Genomic DNA, 21,906 nt, shown 5'->3' with positions numbered 1-21,906 from the left:
TGAGAGAAATGTGGATAGTTTTATTAAAAATTGCAGTTCTCTTTATGTGCGTGCATGTTTGGTTCTACTTTTTACTGACATTCTTTTTTTTCACTTTTTTTTCATATATATATATATATATATATATATATATATATATATATATATATATATATATATATATATATATATATATATATATATAATAGTCATGCGCCACTTAACGACGGGGTTACGTTCTGAGAAACACGTCGTTAAGAGGCGCATGACTGTGTGTGTGTGTGTGTATATGTATGTATATATATATATATATATATATATGTATATGTATATATATATATGCTATATTTCCCTTTGTTGACTTAAAACTAGTCTTTATTTATTTTCAACTTTCCCTTCCATTCTTTATTTATACTTGGTCCCCTTGCTAGAGGAGGGCGTATTGCATTTGGGTCAATTTGTTTGTCTGTTTGGCCGCACAGAATGTGAGTATTTCTTTTAATTATGAATTCCGTAACATTGGAACTGAGTACGTTTCCTCATTGCGTACTATTGAAATGTGGGTACATCTGTTCATTACATATGATAGGAACGTGATTACTGTACGTCTATTGATTCCGTACAATTGGAACGTGTACGTCTATTAATTACTTTCTCTTGGAACTTGAGAATATCTACTAATTACATAGTAATTATGTTTATTATTAATTAAGTAACACACCACACAAAGCAAGTCCTGGCGAGGATCTGCAATCTGATTGTTACCCCATGCACGCAAAGTGAAAAACTTTGAGGAACAACTGGTTCACTTTGTTTGGTTCACTTTGTCTATCTGTCGATATACAAATGTCAGTTCATCATAGAAGAACAACTTGATTTGAATTGAATTTTATATTGAACATGAATCGGAAAACAAATCTGTAGTTTAGCTGTACTGTCTTCCTGTCTGGCAGGCAAACACAATTGAAAATCATTCCAAACAGGAAACTTACTGTTTTTAAGGATATCATAAAGGACACAAACAACAAGTAGAGGGGGAGCACTCGGTAGAGTGCAAAACCTCCGCCGCCAATACTGCTGGGTCACTTAAGTGAACCTGATATCCTATTCATTGGAGGTCAAAACGGATCAGACTCTACTGAACCACGATTGAATAAACTAAACTAGATCGATGCGCATGTAGAAATGGCCAAAAAATAATATCACAATTTTTTTTGAAAAAAAGTTGCAAATTTTTTTTTTTTTTTTGACCAAGTCCAAAATCTAATGGCATGATCCTTGGATCATACCTAATCCCCCCACCAAGTTTAGTCAAAATCCGTCGAGGAGTTTTTCCGTAATACTGTTCACAAACAAACGGACAGGGGTGAAAACAGTAACCTCCATCCATCTTCGATGGCGGAGGTTAATAACCACAAATAAGTACAGGCACTCCTCACTTAACGACCTACCTGTTTAACGACCCCCCGGACTTACGACCAACTCTCCGACCAGTCGGTATTGTACGCTGTACGAGAACTTTGGTTGTGGAAACGGCAGCGTGGCGTCTCAGCGTCAAGCATCTCATCTCGCATCACCCTTTCTCTTGTGAGAAAAAAATTGTGGAACTTGCTAACATGCTTAATTTAGATGTTGAAGTGGAAGATATTTAAGAATTAGTGGAATATGTCGAGGGAGAGCTAACTAACGAAGATTTAATAGTTGGAAGCGCGGCAGCACTTGGAAGAGGAAGAAGAAAAGGAAAGAATGGAAGAAGTACAAAAGAAGTTCATTGTAAAGGGGTTAGCTGGTGTGTTCTCGAAAGTGAATGCGGCTATATTAGAACTAGAGGGTATGGACCCGAATGTTGAACGGTTCACGAAAGTCGAACGGCAAATGAATGAACTTTTATGATTCTATCGTGAAATTTATGAAGAAAAAAAGAAAATTACAATGCAGACCACACTAACGGGATTCTTCTCGAAAGCTACACCCAGGACCCCTACCCCTACAAGTCCTTCCAATGACTAAAATGTTAATCTGAATGTCTTTTTTTTTTAATAACTTTAATGTTTTTTTTGGTACATCATTTTTATAATTTTTGCTGATTGTATTTTTATGTTCTGTAATATGTAAGAGTTATGCCAATTCTAACAAAGTTATCAAGTTGGAGTTTCCTTTAGACCTTTTCTTTATTCAGAAATCTATAAAAAGGATTACCTGTATTTTCAGTATGCAAACCTAAGTAATGTATATTAGAGCTGATTTCTTCTATTCTGTTTATTACAGTATACATTACACGACTGTATAAACATTTAAAAATACTAGTGCGGGCCCATACGTGCGTGGCCGTACGTGCAAAAAAAAAAGAATTGTGCGTGCCCGTACGTGCAAAAAATAAAAACAGAAGAAGAATTGTGATGTCATAGCACCGTATCCTGTCATTGATTTGGTAAATAAATGGCCATAACTTGGGAACCACTAGTCCGATTAATATCAAACCTTTAAAAGGCACATACTCAGGTCCCAAGCAATATAGCTGGCAAGTTTCAATTAGATCGGACCAGTGGTTGTCGGGAAACAGCGGTCTCAGACAGATACACAGAGATTGCTGGAATTATAGATAGATATCCTCGCTTAACGACCTCGTCGTAGGAACGGAACTCGGTCGTTAACTGAGGAATGCCGGTAATGTAATGTGTTGAATAAGGTGATGTAAAAGATGCTGCGTCAATGGCGGTAAACATCGGAATTTTTTTCTGCAGCACTTAAAATCTTTATTTTATTTCATTTGAATTATATACTGGAACATTGTGGAACACAAATCGCCTTTTTATTACTTTCAAACCCCTTCCGTTGAGCAGAAGTTGGACAAAATATTACGGCATTTTATGTCACAACCAATCAAATTTTCCACGTGCAAACCTTGCCCATGTCCTTGTTTCTCAAGCCAAGACTGTGTGGGGCAAGGTGTTCTCTGAACACATGAGTTTACTTTTCTTCTTTCTTGTTCATGTGAATTTAGTTGCCTTCGCTACCGAAGGTGGCTGGAGGTTGTGTTTTCACGTCTGGTTTGTCTCTGTCTGTCTGTCCGTCCGTCTGTCTGTCTGTCTTTGTCTGTGTCTTTGTTTGTGAAGAGGATATTTGAAAAAGTTATGAACAGATTCAGATGAAACTTGGTGGACAGGTTGAGTGTGTGACAAGGACAAATGGATTCGATTTTGGTGAAGATCCAAATCTGGATCTGGATAGGAGATTTTAATAATTATTGTTATTATTCTTTCTAGTTTATGTGAATTTAGTTACCTTCACCGCCGAAGGTGGCCGGAGGTTGTGTTTTCACTTCTGTCTGTCTGTCTGTCTGTCCTTGTTTGTTACACAGTTAACAATGCACAGGAATCTTTCATCCCATCGTGCTGGTCCTAAGTCGCCTATCAGCACATTTGATTTTAAAAGCAGTGCTGTTTAACCTGTGTGTCACATGTTGGTTGGTCATAGTGGGGTCGAAGTAGGAGGTGGAGGTGGAGATACTTTTATTATTTGCCCTTGTTTCTCTTTTACTACTTGTTCTTCAACATGTCTGACTCAGATTCTGGTAGTTGTCTTAACTTCCCTGCACCTCTTTGTTCATGTTGCAGTTAATAATTGCCATTGCTGTTATATTTCATGAAGAAAAGCTTGTGAATTACCCTGCTTTTTAGATCCAACATTCAGTCATTCATCTATCTGCTTGCTTATTTAATTTATTACATCCTTTGAACAGGAAGGCATGGTGCGCTGTGATACGGCGGTGGGCACACCTGATTACATCTCTCCAGAAGTGCTGAAATCCCAAGGTGGCGATGGCTATTATGGCCGTGAGTGTGACTGGTGGTCTGTCGGCGTGTTTCTCTACGAAATGCTTGTTGGTGAGAAACTGCACGCTCTATTCATTCAGTTGTGATGCCATTAACACAAACGAATGACTCTTGAGAAATCGTACTCTTGATGATTGCAGGTGATACGCCATTCTATGCGGACTCTTTGGTTGGCACCTACAGCAAGATAATGGACCATAAGACGGCACTAAATTTCCCAGATGATGTGGAGATGTCCAAAGACGCCAAGAACCTCATCTGTGCATTCCTTACAGATCGGTATGTAATGATGCATTATGAACCAAACTGTGTGGGTGGTATGGCTGGGGTCATTTGTGCAATGGTTGTGGTACCTGTCTGCTTCTCGTCATCAGGGAGGTGCGTTTGGGGAAACATGGTGTTGGTGAGATCAAGAAACATTCCTTTTTCAAAAATGACCAGTGGAACTGGGACAGCATCAGGGAGAGTAAGTGGATGATAACGATCCTGTTCCTCTTGGTAGTAGTGATGACTGTCAATTGTGTTTTGTGTTTTTTCAGCCTGTCCGCCCACCCTTGCATGCATGCATGACATAAATGCAGGGGTTTTCTCGAGGGTCTTTCCTGCATTCTCAGCCATTTCTGACCCGGTAAAAATAACTTTTAATCGTGCCAACGTTTTCGTACCTTTTATGCATAATCTGATTTAAAAAAAAAAAAAATTAACACTTTAGTTCATATGAGAACGGCACTCGGAACAGCGATTCCTCAGCCAGGCTAACCAGTTTGCATTTTGTACCCCACTGATGGGCTGAATTTGCATCCGGATTGTCGAATCGAATCTGCTTGTTATTGTCACCAACCCAACTCGTCCACGAAGTTTCATCCAAATCCGTCCATACCATTTTGAGATATCCTGCCAACAGACAAAGAAACAAACGGGTGAAACCATAACCTCTGTCTACCTTTGGTGACGGAGGTAATAACATGTATTGGAATACGACATGAAAACGGAGAACTTGAAGGGCACTCGGTAGAGCGCCTACCTCCGCCCTGTCATGCCTGATCCACAAGAACATATCTGGCCCAATAAATTTCTGAGATATCGTTGAGATACTTTGAGCTCCATCTCTCAATGGTGAAGAATCACTTAAACAATTTTAGTAGTCTGATCTGGATCTTCACCAAAATCGAATCAATTCGTTGTGGTCACACACCTAACCTGTCCACCAAGTTTCATCATAATCCGTCCACAACTTTTTTGAGATCTCGTGCTATATATATATATATATATATATATATATATATATATATATATATATATATATATATATATATATATATATATATATATATATATATATATATATATATATATATATATATACACACACACACACACACACACACACACACACACACACACACACACACACACACACACACACACACACACACACACACACACACACACACACACACACACACGAGTTTAGCCCTGTCTATAAATGGTGCAGAATCACTTAAATAAATTATCAGGTCCAGATCCAGATCTTCACCAAAATTGAATAATTTCTTCCTTGTCACACACCTAACATGTCCACCGTTTCATCCAAATCCGTCCACAACTTTTTTGAGAGATTGTGCTATGTATTTGTTCAGCCCTGTTTCTCAATGATGAAAGAATCCCTTAAAAAATTCAAGTAGTCTGATCCGGATCTTCACCAAAATCTAATCAGTTTGGCCTTGTCACACATCCAACTTTGTCCACAAAATTTCATCCGGATCCGACCACATCTTTTTGAAATATCCTGTACACAAACAGTGAGAAAGGGGTGAAAACATAACCTCCTTCACCTTTGGTGGTGGAGGTAAAAATGCAAAAATTGACACTGACATTCCAGAAACTGCAACTTTGTTTTTTGCTCATTTGTCAATTTGTTTGTTCTTTCTACGTGCATATTTTGCCTTTGATCTTGACATGTATTAACTATGAGGGCCATAAATGAAATTAAACTTCATTGCTTTTGTTGTCATTCGATAGCTTACTTATCCGTTACTCCTGATAACGTTGCTCTTTGGAGTTGGCGAAGGCTCCTGATCAGACAAGTTGACGTTCGGGACTTGTCTCAATAATAATGAAAGGGGCTGTTGGAGATGGATGATTGGGAAAATGGAGGCTGTAGATTATTGTTGATGACATTGTGACGGGGCTTTCAAGTAAATCGTATAACATGAGCACTTCCGCATTGGAACTTTTTTCTTTTCTTTTTTTGTCACGCTGCCGGTCTTGCATGAAAACTTGGTGGGTAAAAAGACCAACGAAAGGCACCTAAATGCATCTGCGCAAGTTGTCCTGAAGTTATTATGAGCCAACCATGGTGTATTATTTATGCCTAGTGTTGGCTTGATGGTTAGGATGGTGGGCTTGGGGTCCTAGAATTCTGAGTTCAAATCCCACTCTGCTGTTGAATTAATACCAGGTGGGGTTGACTCTGCTTGTCATCCTTCCGAGGTCGGCAAAATGAGTGCCAGCTTGCTTGTATCCTGTGTCGGAGTGGCGACCTGTCCAGGATTGTACCCAATAGCCAAGGAGACTGCTTGGGCAGCACCAACGTTCTGCACATTGTCTGGTCCCAATGGATGGATGGTGTATTCGGTATTAAGATGTAGAGTAGAACAGGCAGAGCAGGTATGTTCTCTTTGAAGGTCATTGTCGAGCCACCTGTTGTTTTATTTGTAATCTCATAGTAACATGGAAATTGTATTAGGTGGCGGAGGTTATGTTTTCACCCCTGTCTGTTAGTCGATCTGTTTGTGTGTTTGTTTGCAGGATATCTCAAAAAGTTGTGGACGGATCTGGATGAAATTTCGTCTGCAGGTTGGGTGTGTGAAAAGGAATAATTGATTCAATTTTGGTGAAGATCTGAATCTGGATGTGATTAAAAAAAATTTGAGAGATGGGCTAAAAACGATATAGCATGATGTCTCAAAAAATTGTGGAGTGATTCGGAAAAAAAACTTGGTGGACATATTGGGTGTGTGACAAGGACGAAGTGATTCAATTTTCGTGAAGTTCCGAATCTGGATACGAGAATTATTAATTTTTTTTTTAAAGTCATTCTTCACCATTGAAATCAGGCCAAAAACGATATATGTATGGCATGATATTTTTTTCAAAAATATATTATCAGCCATTGTGTGGCAGAGGTATGCACTCAACTGAGTGCCCTTCCATTTCCAACTGTGATATGCAATTACAATCCTCTGTACTGCTGCCTTCAACCAGCTCTCAACCTCTGGGATGCTTGTGCAGTGTTCTCCCCACTAAGCCAGCAATTCCTTGTTTTGCCAATTGTAGTGAGATCCTCTTTGGTTATCCCATGGGGTGGCGGTGGCAGCGGCGTCGTGTAGATGCGGGTTAGTTGTGGCTCAGCTGATGCAGTGCCCCCTGTAGGTTAAAGCAGGAACTTGTAATTTGTTCATGGTGTCGGTGATAGCTCTCCTACGCTTCGCAAAGAACACCGTGGGGTCTTTAACATCCACAACTAATGTTGCCAGAAATGACGCCCAGTTTATAGTCTTTCCAAAGGAGGGAACACACATTTTTGGATCGCCCTATGTGCAAAATACCCGGATCATAGTTTAGAGCTGGGTCGGCACCGGGATTTGAACTCGGGTGAGATGGCTGAGAGGGGAGTGTGAGTACATCTGGGTTATTTTGGCAGCCCCTCACCTGAAGCAGAACACCAAGATGCAACGTAAATACTTCAGGTTATCATGTTCGAATGCACTTTTGTATGGGGATATTAAATAAGGCCAAAAAAAAAAAATGTTGCATTGGCGTAACGGGTCACTGAAAAATAGGGTAGGTCGGTCGGGATCTTTTTTTTTATTTTTATTTTTTTTCCTAATAAATCCCTCCCAAAATCTCCCCCGGCTCGAGTACCACCCTTTTTGTCGGCGGGTTCTGTCCGAAACACTTCCGGGTTTTTGCGATCGCGATCGCAATCAACAAGATACTTGAAAACGATAGCAAAACAAAAATAGCAATAAAATAGGGTCGGCAAAATTTTTCGATAGCAAAAAAACAAAAAAACAAAAACGTAGGGTCGGGCGGGTTACGCCAATGCAACATTTTTTTTTTTTTGGCCTAATGGCCTGCTTGTGTTTTCTCTCATGGTGTGGGTAGAGTAGAACTTGCTTCAACATTGTCACACCTTGTGCCAAGCAAATTTCTCTCCCTGGTTGCTCCTTCCTCCGGTATGATAGACCTGAGCCTCGTCCTGGTGGTGGAGTTGCTCACTTTATCAAAAACTCCATTCCTCATTCTCCATGCATGACCCTCACTCCTCCACACCTCCAGGAATACCTCTGGCTATGGTTTCCCCTCCACTCCCACCAATTAGTTATCTGTGTGTTGTACCGTCCACCAAACAGTGACGACTCCATTTACATATTGCTCGCCGAAAACATGGACCAGCTTCTATCCTCTCAGCCCAACTGTCTCTTCCTCATATGCAGTGACTTCAATTGCCATCATGCCAGTTGGCGAGGTGTGGGTACCTCTCCACGTGCCATGGCACGTCAGCAAAGGATTTCTGCGACTCATTGAGACTGACACTACCTATCAACTTCCTGACCTGGTTCTCAACCAACGGTACTCCATCTCTTCTGGATTTGATTTTGACCAATTTCCAAGAAAATATCTGCTGTTCTTCTGCTCCACTCGGTTCATCTGACCATATGCTTGTGAGATCAGTCATCTCTGGCTGTTATTAGAGAACCACCTCGGTCGGCACCAACGAGTCTGGCATTTCACTCAGACCCACTGGCAGGGTCTTCAAGCAGCCATCAAACTTGTAGACTGGTCTCCCATTTTTACTCTCACCAACATCAATTCATCCTGGGAATTTTTTTCAAAGAAAGTTGCTCTCTCTCTCTCATATGCACAGACTTATCCCATCTCATCTTCAGTTATGCTCCCCTTCCTACTGGCCACAGTACACTGTAGCTTGTGGTGAGGCTGTTGGTCGGAAACAACTTGCTTTCACCTCATGAAAGGCAAATCCAACTGAAGGCAATCTCAGTTCCTTCCACAAAGCTTGGAACAAATGTGTGTCTACCCTGAGGAGAGCCAGGAAACAACATCTTTCTAATCTCAAGTCTGAACTCTCAAACCTGTCTCCCTCCTCCAAATCCTGGTGGCATCTAGTTAAGTCTGTTTCTGGTGGATGTCCCCCCTCCATCCCCTCCCTTACCTCAAATGGCTGCACAGCTGACACTGCACGTGAAAAGGCTGAATGCCTAAATTCAGTGTTTGCTTCTAAATCTTGTGCCCCAAACTCATCGCTTTCTGTACCCACCTTATCCAGTCGCACCCAGCTGTTCCTGGACTCTGTGTCCTTTTCTCCTGACAAGGTGGAGAGCTTGCTGTCAAACTTCGACTGATTCTGCAACCAGTACAGATGGCATCGGCCCACGTGTCCTAAAAACCCACTCTGCTGCTCTTGGTCACCCTCTCTGCTTTATTCCCCTTCTCATTTACACAAGGTTATCTGCCATATGCTTATAAATCGGCAAACATTACCGCTCTGCATAAAAAAGGTGCAAAAACGGATGCATGCAACAACAGAGCAATCGGCCTTCTCCAAATCATTAGCAAGATTATGTAATCCATAATCTCTTCCGACATCAAGCCTGGTGTTGGCGCAGTGGTTAGGGCAGCGGCTTGGGATCCAAAAGGTCCTGAGTTCAAGCCCCATTGGGCCACTGAATTAATACACCAGGGGGTTGACTCAGTCTGTCATCCTTCCGAGGTCGGCAAAGTGAGTACCAGTGTACTGGGCCGGTGTATACCCCGGTTAAAATAGGTGTACCAGATCCCTGCGTCGTAAGAGGCGACCAGGGTTGCCTCAGGAAGGGCATCCGGCGTAAAACATGTGCCAAATCACTATGCGGATCATACGGATGATCCGCTGTGGCGACCCCTAACGGGAGCAGCCGAAAGAAGAAGAAGAATCTCTTCCGACATCAAATCCTTCCTCTTCTCCAATGGCTTGATTTCCGACTATCATTTTGGATTTAGACCAGGCCACTCAACCCTGGACATGCTGCTTCTGCTTTCCCAACAATGGATGAAGGTCCTAAATGACAACCATGAAATCGGTCATCTCCCGAGACATACCGCGAGCTTTTGATACGCTGTGGCATCCCATACTGCTCACCAAACTCTCTTCTTATGGTATCCAAGGCAATCTCCACTCAAGGGTCGCAGACTTCCTCTCCTGTCACAGTCAACATGTGGCTCTTCATGGAGTTCTCTCCTCTCCTCTTCCTGTCCAGGCTGGAGTTCCTCAAGGAAGTGTCCTTGACCCTGTGCTTTTTTCTGGTTTTCATCAATGATCTCTCAGATTCTCTGGAAAATCCTCTTTATCTCTTTGCTGATGACTCCACCCTCTGCCAACTGATATCTCATCCTTCTGATCTGCAGGCAGCAGCCGTTTCACTCTCTGCAGACCTGGATAAAATCACAAGTTGGTTAAACACTTGGAATATGTCTTTCAATCCTGACAAATTTCACACTCTCACGATGTCTCTCCGAAAGGACTGTCTGGAACGCACCCTCCCCCCTCCCATTCTACTTTCTCAAAAATCTCCTTGAAGTCCTTTCATTCAAGCTTTTAGGCCTCACGATCTGCCATGATATTTCCTGGGAAAGGCACATCTCCAAGCTGGCTTCCAAAGCCAGTCGCCGACTGGGCATCCTATGTCGTGCAATGACCTCCCTTGGCACACCTGAGCTTCTAACCACTTACAAAGCTTTCATCTGCAGTCTGATGGAGTACTGCCCCCCCCTCTGAGGTGGTGCTCCTGCATCCCACCAAGCTTGACCTCACGCGATGGAAACCAAGGCTTTTACGATCATTGGTATCTCCCGCGATGAAGCTGTCTTTTGGGTGTCTTGCTGTCTCATCGGAGGTAGGTCGGTGGTCTTTCTGTCTTCTACCGTCTCCTCTCTGGCCTTGCCCCCCTGCTCTGTGATCTGTCCCCCCCCTCCCCCCTCCTATATTTCCACAGGACGCTTAAGGTCTGCCACAAAACCCCTTCTGGTGAAACTGCCAAAATCACAAATCACTGCTCACCTTCACTCTTTCATTTCTCTTTTTTTTTTCCTGCTTCAGGGACAAACTACTACACTCTCTTCAATCCCACTCTTCCCTCCAGGTCTTCAAAACAGCTGTTCACCACCATCTCATATCTTCCCCCATCCATAATCTTGATCTTTACGACCCCTGTTAATCCACCCCAACCCCACCTCCTTCAAATTCCGTTTTCCTTCCTGAAAGTCCCTGAAGTGTACATCTTGTTTACCCCGTGTACCCCGCCACATCCCTCTCCCTTCCATAGATCTCCTATTGTCTCTCTCCCCCCACTATTTTGTGCTCTCTCCCACCTCTCTTGTCTCCTGCCTTGGTATATGTTTCTGTGTATTAGCTCTTACACAAGCCTCGACTTGGTATACAAAAAGAAAAAATAAATGTGTTCATAACCTGAATCTATGAAATGTCTTCTTATATTTTGGCCATTTAATGTCAGGTTTTGTCTTGCAATAACTACATTCTGCATTGCTCAATTTCCCCCACTTGTCATCCCTCTTGCAGCAGTAGCTCCAGTGGTACCAGAGCTCAGTGGGGACACTGACACCAGCAATTTTGACGAAATTGAGGAAGACAAGACCGAGGAGGAAACATTTCCTGTCCCAAAGGCCTTTGTGGGAAACCAGCTTCCCTTCGTGGGCTTTACCTACAATAGTGACTGCCAGTGCGTTGAACTAGATGTTTAGGAGGTTCAGAGTTTTGTTAGTTGTGGTTATGCAATGTACGATAGTTTTCCTGCTTATAATAATATTTGGTAAAACTGAGCACCATTGGTAATGCTTGAAGTTCTCTGTCTTTCTGCAATCAGAGTACTTTATTATCATTTTTACAAAACTTTGTTTTTGTCTTTGATATATATATATATATATATATATATATATATATATATATATATATATATATATATATATATATATATATATATATATATATATATATATATATATATATATATATATATATATATATATATATATATATATATATATATATATTATTTTATTTTATTTTAATCCTACAATTAATTTGTAGTTGGTCACTGGCATTGACACCAATACAAATTTTTCTTCTGGACCCTAGGCATCAAAAAGCTACAGATGTTTCAAAACAGATGTTTACAACAAACAGTTTCAAATGGAGCACCTCGTTGTAGCATTTAAATTGCATCATATGTGGCAATATGTGTGAATCGTTGCTCCCAGCTTGCCGCTTGATGACAGAAGACGGTATTTGCATTTTTGATACCCTGCTTGGAATCCCACGGCAACTTGAGGAGTGAAGTTGCATTCCCTATCATCTTTGCCCTGCTGTCTCATGCCTGTTCACCATTTCTGGTGTTGGATGCCGAAATTTTGTTTGGAAATGTGTAGAAGCAGATTTTTGAGCGGATCGGCAAGAGGCACATTTTGAATGGAAATCTCAATTTGAGCGTCCACTATTGTGATGGAAAGCACAACCACTCGATGCAGGTTTTGTCCACTTCCGAAAAGTGCAAATGTGTGGAAAATAAAAATGGAAACTCAAAACAGAATTGTGTTTGCAGAATGGGAGAAATTGCCAGGAAATAGGAATTCTGTTTGCAGGTTTATTTAATGATGTTTGTGGATTGCATTTTTCAAATCCTCCTTATGGAGAGCTATCTCTGGTTATACATATCTCTGATACATATCTGCTTTGGTTATTTGCTTTCATTCTGCTCTTCTTCTTCTTCTTCTCCCCCTCCCTCTCAGACTACTGCATTCCAGAAGTAATGGTGATGCAAGCCAAAGTATCATGAACGCACCTCTTGAGAGTAGCGAGGTGAGAGGCCGTCTTTAATTAGGAACTTAAATGAAGCGAATCCAAATCGAGCAAAGAAAGCTGTGTCCGGAGGTCAGTTAAACCTTCATGTTTACCTCTGCCACCAAAGGTGGACGGAGGTAATGTATGGCACCTCTGTTTGTTTGTCTGGTGGTTGGTGAGCAGGATATCTCAAAAAGTTATGTACTGATTCGGATAAAACCTGGTGGAGAGGTTGTGTGTGTGATGAGGACGAATTGATGAGATGTTGGTGAAGATCCGGATCCGGATAGTAGAATTTTTATGCCTCCGCTGACGAAGTCACTGGAGGCTTTGTGTTTTGGGGTTGTTTGTCTGTCCGTCCATCCGTGCGTCTTTAATAGGATTTCGTTACCGCGTTAACTTAAGAACAGCTGAAGGGATCCAAGTCAAACTTGGTACAAGTATGTATAATGATGTAAAGATGAACTGATTCAATTATGTGATCAAGAGGTCAAAGGTGAGAGGTCCCATTCAGTAAAAATTCCATTACTGCGCTAACTTGTAAACCAGCGATGTGATTTTGACCGAACTTGGTAAAAGTATATATTATGATGCAAATATGAATTGATTAGATTTTGGCATTAAGAGGGCAGAGGTCAGGTAAAAACAAAGTAATACTTCAAAAACAGCTGAAGGGATTTAAATCAAACTTGGTACAAGTATGTATAATGATGTAATAATGAAGGCGGGGCATATTGGTCGATGTCGAAGAATGGCATTCCAGTTTTTTTATTTTTTTTGTTTGTTTTTTGGAATGCCATTTCATATTGGTGTATAAACATTAAACCTAAATGTTCATGCTTTGTGCAAGCTTGAGGATTTTGCTTCAATGTATTATGGAAGTTTGTGACTCCTCGTCAGCACAAAATGTATTCCTACAAGTTGTTTATTTAACAATCCAGCAATATATTCTGTTGTTGTCTTGTTGCAATAGATTTGTAACAAATGGCTGTACAATGATAAATGCTGTCCTATTTGTTTTTGTGAAAGGTGGACAATCTGAACCAGAAAGTCAAACAACTTGAGGAACAGCTGCAAATTGAGAAGCACTCCAAAGATGATATGGACCAGAAATGCAGGTTCGTGTGGTTATTCCTTGAGAGCTTGGAAGGATGAAATATGGTAACGGTTGAGTTTGCAGGTCAACAGAGCGATGCATTGAATGTTTACTGTTATGTCACGTGACTGTGTGTTTACTATGGGAAGATGGGCATTTAGCCGGAATCCTTTCTCGTGCAGTTTTACCCAACTTTGGAAGGCGTTTGGCAGTTTTTATAAAATGGTGCTAAAAGCTGTTGGGCTTTCGTGTGCCATTGAAACCACTTGACTCTAAATGCAGCTTAATGTCTGTTACAAATGCACAGTGCAATTGCCAAGGAATATTTATGCAAAAGTCAGTTCATCCTAAATAATATTCCTCACCAGGAATTCTTGGAAAAGCAGTGTGGACAAAAGGTTGGAAATGAAGGTAGAAAAGGGAACCTAAAACGATGTGCATTAACTCTTATGATCGTATCATTCTGGAATATATTGAGTAACTGGAAAAAACATTCTGCCTTCTCAGGGTTTTCCAAACATTGCAAAGTACCTGTATATCAGTTAGGAAGTAGGTCTGTCTCTCTCTATCGAGTGCAGCCTGTGGCTTCTGGTTGCATCATTGGTTGGGATGCAGCTATGCCGCTGATGCAGTGTCCCCCTTACCAGTACACTGGTGCTCATTTTGCTGACCTCAGAAGGATGACAGGCTGAGTCAACCTTCTGGTGTATTAATTCAGCGGCCCAACGGGGCTTGAACTCAGGACCCTAGGATCCCAAGCCGCCACCCAAACCACTAAGCCAACACCAGGCTAAGAAGTGTGTGAAATAATAATTTGAGGCTGATGCTCTTTACGGGTCTCCGGGGAGTAGCATGACGAGTCGAGAAACATTTATCGGCACAAACTAATCCTTCATCTCTCCATTCAGACGCAGGGTACTCAATTGAAGTTGGCAGAAATTTCTTAATTTGCTCAGGGTGCCAGTGATGATTGCTTACTCTTCACCAAAGATACCGTGGGATCTTTGACGACCACCAATGACCAGTGCTGGCAGACTGGTCCTCCAGATTAAGTCCTTTCAATGGATGACGATCTAGTTAAATCGTTGATGCCTCACCATGCTTGCAAAATCAAAGCCTGGTGTTGGCTTCGTGGTTGGGGTGGCTGGCTTGGGATTTCGGGTTCTGAGTTTGAGCCCCGTTGGCCACTGAATTAACATCAGGTGGGGTAGATTCAGCCTTTCATCGTTCTGAGGTCTGTGACATTATTTCCAGTGTACTGATATAGGGGCACAGCATCAGTGGCATAGTTGTGCCCCAACAAAATGATAGCTACCCGGCAGCCAAGCTGCCATGCACAAGAAGAAGAAGGTGATGCCTACCAAACACCAAGATGACAGTTCATAGCTGGTTTGGGATTCTAACCCAGGCTAGACAGCTTGGAGGCGAATGTGCATACCTCTATGTCTAGGCTATCGTGTCAGCCTTGAGAAGTAGGTTGTTCGTGTTCACAAATCTGGCTTGGTCTCCGATTTGTGTTCACTAATAATTGATTGATTGATTATAACTGCGCACACCAAATCGGCATCTCAAGGAGATTGGGATGGGCCAGGTATCTGCCTAGGGGATGGCCAGACAGAGGCCCATGCAGTACCAGTGGAAAGTGGACGCAGCAATACGCTGCTCCAGTGCATGCTCCATTATCTGACCTGACCTGACACCAAATTAGTCAGTACCTGTGACAATTAACTACGACTCACTACTCAGCAGACACATCCGAGATTATCAAGACAAGTGACAATAATTAAACTGCACAGGTAATGAACGAATTTTCAAGAATCTGACCCATCTAAAGACAGAAGATCGGTCCATGTTAATCCCAATATTGTTGACTGTTGGATGATAACATGTACAAAAAGAGAATAATTATGTTAATTTGCTGCATCTTTATCCAGAGTTCATGGACTTATTATAATGTAAAGTCTGTGTGTTATTTAAATGCTTATTATTTATCTTGTTGTTTGAAGCAAATTGTCGCTTCAATCCTCGTTAGTGTTTGTCGTCTATGATCTATCGGCTGAAATAGAAGGAAGCTGTCTTCCCCGTTTCCTATCTTCTCTTTCACCACTGAACACATAATTTCCAATCTTCGTCAACATGATTAACAATGTCTTGCAATTGGGTTTACAGTAGCCGCCTCCAAGATCACTTCAAACTTTTCCTGTTATTTTGGTTGGCTCAATAAAAAGTAGGCTTTCATAAAGGCGTTCGCCATTCCAGATGGCATTGTGACATTGTGGTGGGTTTCTGCTTCAAGTCAAACTGTCATGGGATTGTTGTTGTTGCTATTATTATTATTATTATTATTATTATTATTATTATTATTATTATTGGTGTTCTTGTTCTTCCTCTTCATGGTGGTGTTCTTGTTCTTCTTCAATGGGCCCCATGTCCTTTCAAATCCTACACCATCATATCACCCTTCCTTGACGGGGTTATCCTCTAATTATTCGTCAAATTTTCGCAGTGAGACGTGCTTTCAACACAAGTGAAGCACAGAACTGGTGTACTGTGCACAGTTTGATTGGTTACATTTGTCTATTTGGTGGAGATATTGATTTATATTTTACATGTGGAACATGATCCACAGAAGAGTGGGAAATCGGCTGTATTTACATGACAATGATTGGTTTGAATGAAGATGAGCTTTGACGGAAGAAAAGTTGAGATTACAGTAAATACACATTGGCATAACTTTATAGTTTGGAGTTATTTTTCTGAAGAAAAGGTAAAATTGTTGCTTTTCTTTCTTTCTTTCTTTATTTATTTACTTTTTAATCTTTGTGGAAATAACAGCCAAAGTTGCGCTGTTCAGCGGGTGTACGTAAACCACCGGCTGCTGACTTTTATGAAAAATGCTTTGTCTTGCGTGAAGATAAGGAACTGATGGGATTATTTGAGGGTGTGAGAGGAGGAGTGTAACAAGTTTCAGTGAAAAGCGACTTCTCTCCTCGGGCATCAGGAAAAATGTTACACTCGCTGCAAATTACACTATTTTCAAAGAGACTAGTGTCTTTATCTTTGGCTAGTTTTATTGGCACAGGACCATTCTTTCACGTTTGGGAAGGGAGGGGGATGTAAAGCTATTCTTGTAGTGCAACAAAATGTCAAGTTTATTTTTAGGAAAGTTGTAATTTGTTGTGTCATGAAATTGTTACGTGACTTGCCCTTTCAAGTTGCAACATTCCTTTTTACTTTCTCATGGCAAGTACATTGTTGTGCTATATTCCAAGCCCTGTTTCTCTACCAGCCTCAAACTCTCCCAGCTCTGCTTTTCTTATTCTCCAGAAGTTCCAATTTGAGGCTGGAGAAGTTGAAGAAGGACCTTGATAATGAGGTAGGACAGGTTTTGTTTTAATCCAAAGTAATATCTATGCAATTGTTTTTTGTTTGTTAATAAGCACACTTTATGGGGGGTGGGGAGGTGAGGCTGTATGTTTACTTTCTTGTGACTACATTCAGATGGCCACTCGGAAAGACCTCGAGAGTCAAGGGCGTATAATGGAGCGAGATCGGGCCCTCTTACAACACAAGCTAACAGAACAGCAGCGTCGGGCTGACGCTGAGGGTGAAAAGCGTCGTAATACCGAAAACGAAGGTACGTGACCGTTACTTGATTTTATTTTTGTAATCCTGGCTTATGTTGCTTTGAATTGCTGAGGCAGGTATCGTACATGATTTCTTGTATGTAACCTCATAGTTTGGTGGATACTGGTACAAGGGAGTGCTGGCATAAGGAACAATACAATACAACACATTTGACATGAGAAAACCTCTTCTCATGACTTGTCGCAGTATAACTACCTGTGATTACCTCCGTGTCACCAAAAGTAAAATAATATCATTTAAAAAGTGTGATTCATAAAGTCAGTGCAAATACATTATGTGCCATTCGGTCACTAGAAGAATTGTATCAGACAAGTAACCGAATACACAAGTCGTGCTTTGTATCACTCTCATTTTGCTTTGGTCGGCCAATTCAAATATAAAATGCTGGATATGTTTCACTCTCTACAGTTATTGTTATTACAAGAAAATATAGCAGCCAGATCACACCGTGAGACTGGAAGAGCCATGGCCTATGGCTACGGCTTTAATACAGGGTTCGCACAGTCCTTGAAATTGTTGTAAAAATGAAAAAGCATTTTCCGGGACTGGAAAGTCCTTGAAACTCCTGGGAAATTGAGAAAATTGCACAAATATAAATAATCTGCCAGGCTGCCAGGTTAGAATTGTTAATTCTGCCGTTCTCTTCATTTTAACCTCCCCCAGGGATTTACCATTAAAGCCAAACCACTGAAATGGTTTCTCAGTTGGTCCAGACAGCAGAGCTAATCCCCGTCAATGGAGTGATCCATGGTGCTTATTTAGCTGCCACATTATTCTTGAGTTAATCCCCTTTAATGTTCTTCTATTTTATCTGTTCATGGCCTGTGGTGTTTATCCATTCAGAACAAAAATATTTGAGGACCCCTGGGATTTTGTGGTTTTGACTTTACATGTGTGATTGTAATTCAGCGGCACTGCTGCTGCGGTTCAGCTGGTAACTGAGACGTGCAGCGTGTACTGTGTTCTACCTATCTCCATGTCAACACTGCCTTCCATGGAATCGTATAAAATTCCTTTGTTTTTGGTTATACTTGCCCTTGGTGGTTGTTTTTTTTAGCCATGGCTCCCCCAAGAGGAAAATTGTTGCGAGTGGTTAACAAAGTGCAAAAAAGTCAAGGAAAGTGATCAAGGAAAGCTTGGTCAGACGAGAATGTGCAGCATCACTGGGCAGACATGGCCTGAAGGAGTCCAGTGTTCACCAAGTAAAGAAATGTGCAGAAAACATAATGGGTCGTGAATGCTCTGGTTTTGCACCGTGAGCTGTCCGTAAGGCATGCGTTTGCAGATGAGAGAAAACGTAATCCCACGTGTAAAACAAGGGTTTACTGCAGTCCAAAAATCCACCTCGTGTGTGGAGAGCACAATTTGTTGACTTAAAATTAATATAAAAAAAAACCAAGAATTAAATGGACAGCACAAACATATTTGCCTGTGGAGGAGAGGCAAGTGGTCCTCAGTCATTTGACCATGTTTTGCTTCAGACTTTATGGTGCTTCAAATTTTTTGGAGAAGGACCAAACTGTATGTAAATGCACAGTCATGTGGTTTTTATCTTGTGCTGTGAAACAGGAACCGCGCCGATGCATTGCTGTTCGCCATTGATTCTATGTGCTGCTGCTGCTTTTGTCTTGCAGTTACTTTCTTGTGCATTTTATGCCATTTTGGTGAAGGAGTGCGCACCAAAGGGGTGCGACAGTGTTTAAAGGACGACTTTATCATTTCCATTTAAATGCTACAATGATGTCACATCAGTCTCTCCGAGAATAGGCATCTCCCATCATATTTTAAATAATGCTCAACAGTTACTGTGTCCTCCCTATGTTTCTTATGCCTGTTGTCCAATGTAGTAAACTAAGCTGGGTTGTACCACCGTTGGCGTGATGCAGAGTTACCTTTCCTCGATGAAATGTCATAAACTTGCCCTTTATGACACTTTATATCTGGAGAAAATTTCCATTGGCTCGCAATGTAAAACCTTGCAAGAATATTTGTCAAGGTGACCCCCCCCCCCACCCCTCTCCACGCCCTTTCACACACTGAGCATTCAATGTTGAAGTTGGCTGCTCTGGAGAGCTATGTTAGAGTAAACCTATGTGAGGGCTCGGTAGCGCGTGCGCACATACTGCAATTGCCTCTTCCCATCCCTTTAGAAACAAATCGGCAAATTGACTCGTATGTCACACCATGGGCAATTACACTCGCGAAGATTTAAATGTCCATTGAGGAGACTATCTTTATTCTAACCCGTTAATCACCACGATTGTTCGTGTCACGATAACATGATCTGACTCTCAAGGAATTTAACGCGCCAGCCGTGCAAAAACTCAACCTGGCATTTTATGATTGCCAGAGTAACCACAATGTTGCCCACATCTGGACAAATGGGACTGAATCAGTCGGAGCGACAATTTGAAGACTTGTAAACATTTATTCCCCTCAAATAAAGAAGGAGAGTTCTGAGCTGAAACAAAGTAGCCTAAACCCTGAAGACCATGTGCTTAATCTAATTCTCTTCCATCAGACTTTAACCTTTCTTTTAATAAGCATTATGTCTTGGTCACTACACAAACAAGACAAAGGAAAGTTTGGATATGATTGGACAAAGTGGACGGATAAGGCTTTGGCTCCAAGGTGCCGTACGCTAGTTTTGGTCTGCCATTTAGGCTGGTGTTTCCCCACACATGATGGGCTTGAGATGGGTAATTCAGGCGTGGTCACAGGAAGGTTCGGGATCTGGGCAATACTGCACTGTTCGTGTATCAGAGCACAGGGGCTTGACCCACAGCTGTCTGTCATCCCAGGCTGAATGACTTGTTGAAGGACTTCTATGGAATAGTTTCATTGGAAGAGTAGAGTAATTTAGATACGAGCTGAAGTTGTTTGTTAAGGTTTGAAACATACCCAGGCCAATTGAGTTTAAATGTCAGACGAGGATTGGCTTTCGGAGTGCATTGCACTCGTGGTGATGTTCCACAGTGGGTGTCCTGAGAGAACAACTAGAAGAGTTGAAACGTAGGAGCCAAACCTCGCAAGCTTTTGGAGAGCGGCTTGGACAACTGCAGAAACAGGTAAGAGAAGTTCTCCCTCCCTCATCCGCCCCCATTTGATTGTCTTGCGGTTTCCTCTATCTTATTATGCCACTTGTCATTTGCCCTTTCGGACATCATTATTCTCTCTCCCTGGCAGCTAGAGGAAGCTAATGCTCGCGTTCGCTCAGAGGCGGACTCTGCGGTTCGCCTTCGAAAGAGCCAGGCCGAGATGGGAAAGACATTGTCTCAGCTTGAGGCAACAGGGCGGGAGATGCAAGAGCGAAATCGGCAACTGGAGAACTCCAGGGTTCAGCAGGAGCAGGAGATGCTGTTGCTGCAGTCTATGCAGGAGTCCGAACGACGTGAACGCAAACAGGGATTGGACATGATCACGGAACTCCGAGGTACAAACACCGCTCGCGTGCATGGATCTTTATTGTGTGGTTTCCCATGTGGGTTTTGGGCCATCTTCAATTATTTGGGGGGGATTCTTCATATCATACTCCTCTGTATTTTGTTAATTCCCTCCTCCTGAGAGCTACTTAGTTTTTGGAGTGGATAAATACTTTGTTGCATTACTCTTGTGGGTTCCATTCTCATGGCTGCTCAGAAAATCTGGCCCGTGGAGGGAGATGGGCACCACTGGGTAAATTGGCCCATAGAAACGTCACTTTGGTGCCACTTTGACCTTTATTTAAGGTTATGGGACTACCACCGCCTCCGAAAGGTGTTGAAACCTGGCTCCTGAGAAAATGAGCCCAAATATCACCAGGCTGTAGATGTGAACAAAAACGATGTTCTGAAAACTTGACCATGATGGTATTGAAAATACTCAAGAACAGAAAACGTTTTCATCCCCAAGATCTTTTTTGTCCTGCCTCAATAAAATCCTGATTCAGGTTTCTGGAACTATATTTTTATTTATTTTATCCCTGGACCTCATGGTTGGACACACCATCTCTCTCGTCTACCAAGTACTCACTCCTTGGTTAAGTTTGTAATTTTTTTTTATTTTTCTGAAGGGTGGGGGGGAATTGTAACTTTCCTGATGCTTTGGTTTCCGGGCGGTTATCTGCATTGAATCCAGGCCTTGTGTGTTTTCAACAAGACTTTTCAAAATAATTTATGGACTTTTTGGGGTTTTTTTAATGCACCCATTTTGACTGTTAATTTTGTGGAAATTCAGCAGAGCCAACTTGGTTTGCAGTAAATCAATGTTGAAGTGATACCTTCTTTTCGATCGGTATGATACAACGTACATTGAAGCCTATTTGACAATCTGTGGCTGCAGGTCACCTAGCTGCCTTGGAAACTGACCATGAAGCCCTCAAAGCAACTCTGAGCCAAGCAGAGGCTGAAAAATGTCGCTGGCAAGATAGCCTCACTGAAGTGGAGAAG

At 41.8% G+C, this 21,906-nt stretch overlaps 1 protein-coding gene across 4 annotated transcripts in view; it reads left to right on the top strand.

The window, feature by feature from the left end:
• Positions 1-21,906, top strand: part of ROCK2 (Rho associated coiled-coil containing protein kinase 2) — a 73,122-nt gene that overhangs the window by 13,192 nt on the left and 38,024 nt on the right. For 3 of the 4 annotated variants that reach the window (XM_085854451.1, XM_085854452.1, XM_085854454.1), the window contains 11 exons: positions 3,722-3,866; positions 3,956-4,094; positions 4,190-4,281; positions 11,458-11,617; positions 12,684-12,753; positions 13,765-13,853; positions 17,159-17,207; positions 17,333-17,468; positions 20,456-20,547; positions 20,666-20,912; positions 21,800-21,906. In XM_085854451.1, the coding sequence (XP_085710577.1) occupies positions 3,722-3,866; positions 3,956-4,094; positions 4,190-4,281; positions 11,458-11,617; positions 12,684-12,753; positions 13,765-13,853; positions 17,159-17,207; positions 17,333-17,468; positions 20,456-20,547; positions 20,666-20,912; positions 21,800-21,906 (1,326 nt within the window). The remainder of the gene's footprint in view (positions 1-3,721; positions 3,867-3,955; positions 4,095-4,189; positions 4,282-11,457; positions 11,618-12,683; positions 12,754-13,764; positions 13,854-17,158; positions 17,208-17,332; positions 17,469-20,455; positions 20,548-20,665; positions 20,913-21,799) is intronic. The other variant, XM_085854453.1, reaches the window with a different exon arrangement.

Source organism: Eptatretus burgeri, chromosome 14 (assembly GCF_056783735.1).
Source record: "Eptatretus burgeri isolate ZD-2024b chromosome 14, Ebu_testis_v1, whole genome shotgun sequence".
Lineage (NCBI taxonomy): Eukaryota > Metazoa > Chordata > Myxini > Myxiniformes > Myxinidae > Eptatretus > Eptatretus burgeri.
Note: the sequence above shows the minus strand (reverse complement) of the source record. Positions and strands in the feature narration are given on the sequence as shown.